Source organism: Egretta garzetta, unplaced genomic scaffold (assembly GCF_000687185.1).
Source record: "Egretta garzetta isolate BGI_Z169 unplaced genomic scaffold, ASM68718v1 scaffold56, whole genome shotgun sequence".
Taxonomy (NCBI): domain Eukaryota; kingdom Metazoa; phylum Chordata; class Aves; order Pelecaniformes; family Ardeidae; genus Egretta; species Egretta garzetta.
In genome coordinates this window covers 8,738,574-8,747,925 of record NW_009260182.1, presented here as the reverse complement: position 1 = coordinate 8,747,925, position 9,352 = coordinate 8,738,574, and the positions used below count along the sequence as shown (strand labels likewise).

Sequence of the window (9,352 nt, the reverse complement as noted above, 5' to 3'; positions counted from 1 at the left end):
CTGCATGGGGTTGTTGTGACCAAAGTGCAGGACCCGGCACTTGGCCTTGTTGAACCTCATACAGTTGGCCTCGGCCCATCGATCCAGCCTGTCCAGGGCTCTCTGCAGAGCCCTCCTCCCCTCAAGCAGATTAACACTGCCACCCAGTTTGGTGTCGTCTGCAAATTTACTGAGGGCACACTCAATCCCCTCATCCAGGTCATTGATAAAGATATTAAACAAGACTGGCCCTAGAACTGAGCCCTGGCAGACACTGCTTGTGACTGGCCGCCAACTGGATTTAGCTCCATTCACCACCACTCTCTGGGCTCGGCCATCCAGCCAGTTTTTAACCCAGTGAAGAGTACATCCATCTAGGCCATGAACTGCCAGCTTCTCCAGGAGAATGCTATGGGAGACTGTGTTGAAGGCTTTGCTGAAGTCCAGGTATACAACATCCTGCCTTGCTGCAGGGTTCAGGTTCTCCAGGCCTTTCCTAGCCCATCCATATTGATTTCTTAAAATCTGGCCAGTGTTTCTCTGCACTAAAATCCCTTGTTGTGTCTCTTTGCAGCCTTTTTAGTTCATGCTGGCAAGAATGACCACTTGGGCTTTTTCCCATTTTCTGTCTGGTTTGGTCTCTGCTCCCCTCTGTGACCTACAGTTGTTTGCTGTGCCTCCGTGATTTTCTGTCTAGAAGGGCTTCTTTGTCCTTGGAATCCTCAAGAAAGCTGACCCCCGTGGCAAGCTGACCCAATTAAATCCCAGCACAGGGAAAAGGCACATGTAGCCAGCCAAGCACAGCCTTGGGATCCAGCAAAAGCAAATCCACCCTGCTTGCGAATCCACCTCACCCCCAGGAGGAGGAGGCACGAAGGACTACTCCTGAGGTCTCCTTACTGTGTGCTGTTGGTGAACCTGCCTCTCAAACGTGGCTAGAAACCAACCTGGTGCAGACCCTAGCAGCATGCTTATTACGCCAAGGGCAATGCCTCCTCCTTCACAACTTGCCCTTGCCGTATGATGGATGTGTTTGAGGCAGGGACGGCTGGCACAGCTTGTTCTCTTGGGAATAGCAAGGGCAGCTTCCCAGGCCATAGGGGACCCTGCTGTGTTAAGTGAAATAGCAGCATGTGGGAAGGAAATAAGAGGTCCATAGTTTGGTGTTTACCCAGCGTCCCATGTGGGTCTGTAAATGTGAGAGGGGACAAAGCTCCTATATAGCAAGGGTTAAGATATGGCTGGTGGGAATGTTTCCATCAGGGCAGCTTTCCACTTACAATAAATAAATAAATGCTGGCATGGGTGGATTCTGACAAAAGTCTAGACAGGAAAATATTGCTACAACCATAAGATATTTCAGCTTATTTCACAGAAACATTTCTCCAAATTAAAACATTAAGAGCCATTCAGCTCTCTTTAAAACAAACGCAAAAACTAGGGGGGGAAAAAACCTCACCAAACCATTTCACTTCACACTCCACTCCTAAGCCTTAACATGTCCCAGCAGTTACTACAAGCCCTATGAAGACTTTGCTGGGGCTAGCATTACTGAAAGATGTTAGCCTTAAATGTGCTAGTCCTATGTTAGCCTAAAGATGCTTCTTGACTCGTGCCATGCAAGTCAAGGTGTGGGGTGGGGGGAGGCCCTCCCAAGTCCCTGTACAGTCTGCTGCTTTATTGAGCTTTACTGTGAGGTGTAGGATGTGTATGGTGTGGGGTGTGGCTGTGTTTGTTGGGTTGTTTTTTTTTTTTAAATGAGATTTTTTTGAAGAAAGGGAGGTGGAGAGGGGCTTGTTAAGTTTCTAGAGTACTGTTTTGCTGTGTTCCAGATTGGCAGTCAGTAATGAGTGGCTGCTTCTGTTGTAGCAGAACTCACCAAGTCTCAGTGGAGTTTTATGTTAAGAAATTACCTGGTTGTAATTTGCATGTTGTGTCAGTGCCAGAGGCCAAAATGTTAGTGGGGAAGGGTGTGTGTGAGGAGAAGCAGTGGAAAAATTACAATGAGCTTTAGTCAACAGGGTTGAACATAGAGCTTCTTACAAGGGAAGCTTCATCTATTAAGCAACTTGATCTCTCCTTGTGAGAAAAAACAGGTTGAGTCATGTCTGAGGGCGTTGCCCCATGGAATTTGTAGATAAGGATGATTTATACCTGCATGTTCCCAGCAGAGAGAGGCCAGTTACATTCTGCAGCTTCCAGAGAGAATAAACCTCCCGAGGAGTACAGTTATTCTGATTTTCTTGTGGTAAGTTTATTGAAAAGAACTTTTTCTTTTCTTTCTCTTCTCCCTCCACTCCCTTCCAACTCTCCAGTTTCCCTGACTGTGAGGTGTGATATGTGTGGTTTTCTTCACTAACAGGCCGAGGTATCGCTACTGAGACTGCAATGGCATGGTGGAGGGCCTGGGTAAGTAGAGGAAATACTGAAGTAAAACAACTTGACTTATAAGTTGCATCAGGCACCGTGTGGGAATGAAATGTGTCCCTTTAAAAATCAGCCAGACCTATTTACTGATTTTTCTGACTATAAAATAGCTCTCAGCACTTCCAAAACCTTGATTAAGGAAGGTGTTAACAGGCTTTAAGAAGAGCAGACTTTCCCTGGTCTTTCAGTTGAGAGTGATGCAGGGGGCGTTTGTGCACCTTTGTACATGGGGAGAGAGTAGTGTGGAGCAGGGAAATGACACAGCCGAGGTCTGCATTAGCTCTGAAAGCTGCAGGCTCTTCATCCCCTCCCTTCTCTTGTGGCAGTGAGTTCAGGGCACTGGCCTGTCCCCATTTTGGTCCTCAGTTCTGCTGGCAGGCTGTGGTCATGGAGGGAGATGTGGTCAAGCAGGGAGATGTGGTCAAGCCACAGTGTCTTGTTCCTTGTTGGGTTTTTAATATTGCAACAACGATGTGGCCTTGGACACCCTGTCTATCTGCTAGGAGCCAGAAATGCTGTGTATGTTGCCTTTTAAACTCTTGTGGCTTTGGGAGGAATGTGGCAGGATGGGGGGATGCTTGTGGGGTGTGCTGAGGCAGTCACCAGTGTACAGCACAAGCCAGGCAGGAGACAGCTCAGGTGATGTGCATAGCTCTGTTGCCATCAGTGGCAGCTCTTCCATTAGCCTATGTGGAAAGCTGGGCTTACTCCTGGACTTTATCTCCAGATACCTATAAGCCAAGGCCCAGAGGAGATCTGCTGGAGACATGTGGTGGAGGAATACTAGCAGAGGAGCCTTCTTTCCCAGCCCAGTCCCCTGCCCAGCACCACTGCCAGTAGTGCACAGGCTTTCTCTTGACTGCTTTTGTGTCGTCTTTGGAAAGATCTGTGTGTGCCCTCTGCCTTGTTGCAAAGAAGGCTTCATGTTTTAGCAGCCTGTGCTAAGGGGTGAGCTGAGCAAGGGCCCTCTGCTGCCACGTGCCAGCAAAGCTGCCCAGGAAGCATAGGAGAGCTGTCCTGCAGTGTCTGTAGTACCTCAGGTGTGATACCTCATCAAGGAGTGGGAAACCACTTTGCATGGACATGACCATTTTTCAGGTTCTCAGTTACGATTTTGCAATGGAGGGGTGGAAACTGGAGAAACAAAACAAAAACAAAGCAAAACACCTGGGGGGTTGGGGAATACCAAGCTAATTCCTACTTTCCTTCAGACAGACTTCAGAAAGGCAACTTTCCTGATTTTAAAACATGTCATTTTTTTTTTTCCCCAGAAAGATTAAAATTGTAATCTTCCTTTCTGCTGATCTCCCTCTGCCTCCCTATTTCATTTTGGAAGTTTTGTACAGTCAAATGGACTTCTTCCAAAGCTTGGAGTAGCTCTGACTAAGTTTTCCCTTTCTGCTGATCTGTTCCGTTCCACCACCACCACCCAAGTTGGAAGTCTTTTTTAAAAAATTTAGAGAAAAGGAGAAAAACCCTTGAAAGCTCCAGCAATCTCTTACCTGTTGGTGTTGTAGCAGAGGTGTGAAGAGAAGATGAGAAGGCAAAGGAAGGATGGTAGAAAATTGTTTTGGTTTTCCAAGCCCTTCATAAATAGAGTTCAAAAGCAAACAGAATGAAAAAATGTGAAGCTTCTTCAGAAACCTTCCACTGAAAAAAACCAGTAACCCCACCTGTCCCCCAATTCCAGCTTTTCAATAAACTACCATTTAGGTTTGAAAATATTTTGGTAGGAAAACTTTTAATTCCCTTCCCCTTCATGTATAGGTAAAACCTTTCAGAGCATCGGCTGTAAGGTACACTGATTCCATTGCTTTTGTGCTAATTACTTGTCTTCACAGGAGTGTTACACAGATGACTTGAGTAGTTTCAGTCAGGTAACTGAAGGATCAGTTCACCTGGAAAACAAGGCCAAACTAAGCTGGGTTACTCCGGAGACCTGTTGTGATTGTACCTGTGCTGGAACAATTAAATATATGGAGAATGAGGTGTACGAGTGAGTCAGGAGTGTGCTACTTGAGCCAGGATGGGTTGTAAATGTTTAATAGAATTAATACCAAAAAAAAGACTATTGTTTAAGTTCTTCCTGCTGTCTCCAAACCTGAGCTGCTTTGCACTCCCTCCTTCTCTGAGTCACCAGGCACAGGTCCAGAGTGTTTCTTTCACATGAGCCCTTGTATGCAGCTAGAGAGGATTGTCCATATTTTTCAGAGCAAAATAAGATGGTTGAGTGTAACTGCTTTCCAGGGAGTTGTGATGGTGCTGGCTAACTTCACAGGGGCGCAGAAAAGGAGCGCTTGCAATGGTCCTACCAGCTCAGCCAAACCTCCTGTCCCAGACTGATGACAAACCTTTGGGGATGACAATGCTTTAGTCTGTCATTGCTCTTTCTGCAGCAGCAGCTTCAGCACAGCCTTAAATTTGCTGCTCAGTAGTCATTGGGACTCAAAGCTGCATCTAGTGAGAAGTTTCCTCTTGACACTGCCCGCTCTGCAGCTGCTCTCTCTGCTGGGAGCGGGGTGTGGTAGCACAAGAGCCTGTCTCTGTGCTGGCTGTAAAGCAAATGTCTGCAAACTGAAGACCTCTTCCAGATCTTCCTGATTGATGAAAATACTGCCTCTCTTGGTACTCACCGTTGCCTCTTGCTTGCTTGTCACTGCTCCCACAGCTTGGCTGGCAAAGGGGCCAGCATGCAAACATGTGCCAGCTGTATCTACCGGCAAAGCACTCAACAAGGACGGTTAAGCTGGTTTGCTCAGGGCCAGCCTGAGCGTCTGCGCAGCACAGTGTGGGTATGCTTTGGTTGTGGCATTAGGCTAGACCTGGCGCTTGCTGACGGCACTCATGAGCCTGCAGCCGTTATTCTTCCAGCCTCTCATTAAAAACCATTCTCAGGAATGCGGGTCCCAAAGGGAATTTCCGCAAGCTTTTCTACTTGGCAAGGATTGATTGAAGGCTTTTTCTCTGGGGAGGACTTGGATGAGACTCTAGGAGAAGAGGGGTAGAGCCCTCTTTAGCACAAGAGGTAAGAGCAGGAGGGATTGTCACCCTATCAGGAGGCTGCTGGGTGGCACTTGGTGGTCCACGTTATGCAAGTCAGATGGGACGATGATGGTGATTCTTTCTGGTCCATAAACTCTGATATGAAGGTGCTTTTTTTATCTGACTCTAAGGCCACCTCCAGTGAAAAATCCATCAAGTCAATATGAACCATATCCCTGCAAGTAAATTTGGGAATATAGTAGTTTCCTGGGGCAACTTAAATCTCTCTGCTGCTAAGGAAGAGAAAATTCTGTCCATTATTGGAATAAAGTGGTGATGACTCTCAATGACTAACTACTCATGTACTCCCCTGTTGGTAGGATCTTATTGTTAGAGATACGTCAACATATTCAAGCCAGTCCATTGACTAATAGCTTTTGTTAAACTCTGGCTCTTAAACCTGGGTTCTGGTTGATGGCCCTGCTACCTTGTGGTGACTGGAATAAATCTCAGCATATCTTTCTGTCCCAGGACTCTAGCACTGGCAGTGGCTTGGGGGTTTGTCTGGAGGATTCCTGTGTAGTTGGCCCTTAATTCAGGGGAGAATATCAAACCTCCACTTCTCCAGGTAGATCTATTCCTTCAAAGTAGTCTCTTGGCCCAAATACTTCCAGTGGAGATACTTCCTTCTTGAAATTAGCTGTGCACAAATGAAGCAGCAGCAGGAGAATAAAGCTGCTACCTAGAAAAATGGTCTGCGAGAGCATGACTATTCCATGAAATCAAAAAACTATGGGTAGAAACTACCCTGCACCAAACCACCAAGAAATAGAGTTCCTAATAGCACTATAATACGATAGCATACATGTTATGAAGTATTGTATTTAATGGGTGAATGAGAAAGCCTAGCCTACTCGCCTCTTTCTACCAGACTGCCTGCACCTAGTGACTGTTGCAGCAGTCAGTCCCTTCGCGTTTCTGCCAGGAGCCGAAGGCTGGTAGAGGCAGTTGGAGGCAGGAAACTTGAGTTCTCTTCAGAGCTCTGCTGAGACAGTTTGAACCAACCCCTCCACTCTTCTGCGCCTTCCCCATGTGTAGGCGATGAATAATACTGGTTTACTTTCCAAAATACTTTTTCTTCAACTGATGAAAAGCAGTGGTGGAAAGTCCTGTATTTTTTTTTTCTTCTTTCAGAGTGAAGCAGAGGGCAAGTCTGTGATGGGTGCGTTAAACTTTGACCCCACACCTGATGCTCAGACTCTCTACAAGGCCATGAAAGGGCTTGGTGAGTTGACTCCAACCACGTGCGTAAATTCTATGTTCTGCTTGTAATTGCCCAGTTGAACGCCATTCCTTAAGAGAATTGCAGCCAGAAATACCGTTTTTTTAAAGTTTCCTCAATACATACTTAAACTTCTACATTATGAAGGCAATGAACTGGGGGAAGGTTATCTGAATACTTGAATTGGGATTTTGGACTAGCCTCAACTTTTTCTGTGCACTGTGTTTATGGCTTATTGTTGTTCTCCACAGGGACTGATGAACAAGCTATAATTGATGTCCTAACCAAGAGGAGCAATATGCAGCGTCAACAGATTGCCAAATCATTCAAAGGACAATTTGGAAAGGTGCTTCCAAAACAAAGCTGTATTAAGTCACTGTTTCACTGCACGCAGGATGTAGTAAATAGGTGTACAGTTCATCCTGCAAGCATGGTGTAAAAAATATGCAGGTCTCCTGCAAACAAGTAGATTGAGTTTATTTATAAGTCCTGGGGTGAATGTGTGAAAATAATTTTTGTTTTGAAAAAAAAAATGGTTTTCCCCAAAGATTGTAATTTTTTTGATAAAATGCATTTTGACCAGAAATATTTTTTAAAAATCTATTTTAACTGAAAGTGTAACTTACCGCTTTTGAAGCTATAAAAAAATTGATACCTGTCTAAGTGGCATTTTGAGTAAAATATTGGTTTGGTTTGGGGCCCTTTTAAATGCCACAGAAAGCTGAATTTAAAGACTTATTTAATTACATTTGTTTGGAAATTCTGAAAATGAAAACAAACTGTGGTTATTGACAACGATGTTTTTCTGTGGCTATCTTTCTCTCTTTGATAAATTCTTACTTTTATTGGGAAAACTCTTCCTCCAGCTGTACTCTGGAGCTAGTTGTCTGAGAGTGACAGTTAGAGAGGGGGAAGGAAGGAAATGTATGGGGAAAGAGCAATATAGGCTCTTGGGTCAGCATAGAAACAGGAGTCTCCCATGACCCTTGCTGCAAGGGGACTGCCATGCAAGGGCCTAAGAAAGGGAAGCAAAGGTGCGGGGCATGAGTATGGGGTAATGAACAGAGTGCTTGCATCCCACTAAAATAGGGTGAGTCATATCCTAAAAAAACCTGCATTATAGTGAAAGGAAAGTTTGAAGTATATCTTCAAACAGGATGCATGCCTGATTCTGCAAAAGTCCTGGGTGCATGTTTACGTGCAGGCTTTGGGAATTGGCTCTGAAGCGATGTCCCTTGCTCAGTTCAAGGCCTTCAGCTGCCTGGTTCTGCTCATGGAGTAAAGCAAGGTGGAGAAAATTTTTATGTTCCCTACTGTGATGTAGAATTAATTAGTACTTGGGAGAAGCTTGAGAAATAGGACAACAGGGAATGTGGAAGGACCTAGACAAATCCCATTTTGCAGTTAGGTGCTTTTTTGAGTCCCAGGACCTTTTCCAGTAAACTATCAACACAATACTGTCGTGTCCTTCAGCTTCATTGCTGTAGGCCATGGGGATGGAAACAGAACTAGGCAGTAAAGAGATCCTCTGAGGATTTTTATGTAACTATGTGGTGTGTGTTTAACAGGATCTGATTGAAAGCCTGAAAAGTGAACTGAGTGGCAACTTTGAGAGGCTCATTGTTGCTCTCATGTACTCCCCATTCAAGTATGATGCCAAGGAGCTCCATGATGCCATGAAGGTAAGAAAATTGCATGCTGATATTTAAGTAGCAGCACAGATCTGGTGTTAATTTCCTGTTACTGTGCTTATTAAGTGATAGTAACTGGACTGTTACATTATTAAGTTTATTAGCAGTAGCCTTTGAGAAATAGTTAATTGTGCTATTAATGCATATCTGGGGGAAAATACTGCTTTCATATTTAGGGTTGTATGAGAGTTTCTGTACACACAGGTCTCATAGAGCCTGGGGAAGGCAACAGCAAAACTAAACTCAGCTTTGGCAAGGAATGAACACCCACAGGTGACTGTTTCCAGTTAAACATCTGTTTGCTGCTGTCTGCAGTGCCTCTCGTGAATGGAGCTCAATAAAAGCTACTGCCCTGATGCCCCACCTGAGGTGTGAAACCTTAAGAAATCAAGGATTGGTGGTGCAAGGGCCAGGCTGGGGTTGGCAGGGATCCTACCTATTGATACGGTATCTTTTCAAGTTTCAGATGCAGAGAGGTCTACTGAAATGGTACAAAGATGGACTGATGAGGCAAGCATTGGTGTCCCCACATCCCTCTAACGCTGTCTGTCATCAACGATCCAGATATGCATTGCAGAATTGCAGGGTTACATAAAATCATCCTTTACAAATTAGGCACCTCAGTAAAAGAAACCACGTTCAAACCAAAGGTGCTTTGTATTTCCAGGTTTCATCCTGACAGTTTCTCACAGCTCAGCATACAGCCTAACACTTTGCTGCCATCGAATCCTCACTTGACCGTACTTCTCTAGCAATAAATTACACTCCATGATGCCTTTCTCCACCTTTATTTCTCAATGAAGTTTTTTATTAAAGGGTGTAGGAACAAGTGAAGATGTTATCATAGAGATCCTGGCATCACGGACAAAAGCGCAGATCAAAGAGATCATCAAGGCATACAAAGAAGGTAAAGTGCCTGGGGCTCTGATTTCTGTGGTCAGAGCAGCGTGTGACTGCCTGATTGCATAGCAGGTATTGTGTTTCCAGCTAG

At 45.0% G+C, this 9,352-nt stretch overlaps 1 protein-coding gene across 2 annotated transcripts in view; it reads left to right on the top strand.

The window, feature by feature from the left end:
- Nucleotides 1-2,367: 2,367 nt before the first annotated feature.
- LOC104129141 (annexin A8) overlaps nucleotides 2,368-9,352 on the top strand; it is a 13,492-nt gene continuing 6,507 nt past the window's right edge. Inside the window, exons 1-5 of one of the 2 annotated variants that reach the window (XM_009642047.1) lie at nucleotides 2,368-2,388; nucleotides 6,583-6,673; nucleotides 6,922-7,016; nucleotides 8,239-8,352; nucleotides 9,178-9,268. In XM_009642047.1, coding sequence (XP_009640342.1) covers nucleotides 2,368-2,388; nucleotides 6,583-6,673; nucleotides 6,922-7,016; nucleotides 8,239-8,352; nucleotides 9,178-9,268 — 412 coding nt within the window. The remainder of the gene's footprint in view (nucleotides 2,389-6,582; nucleotides 6,674-6,921; nucleotides 7,017-8,238; nucleotides 8,353-9,177; nucleotides 9,269-9,352) is intronic. The other variant, XM_009642048.1, reaches the window with a different exon arrangement.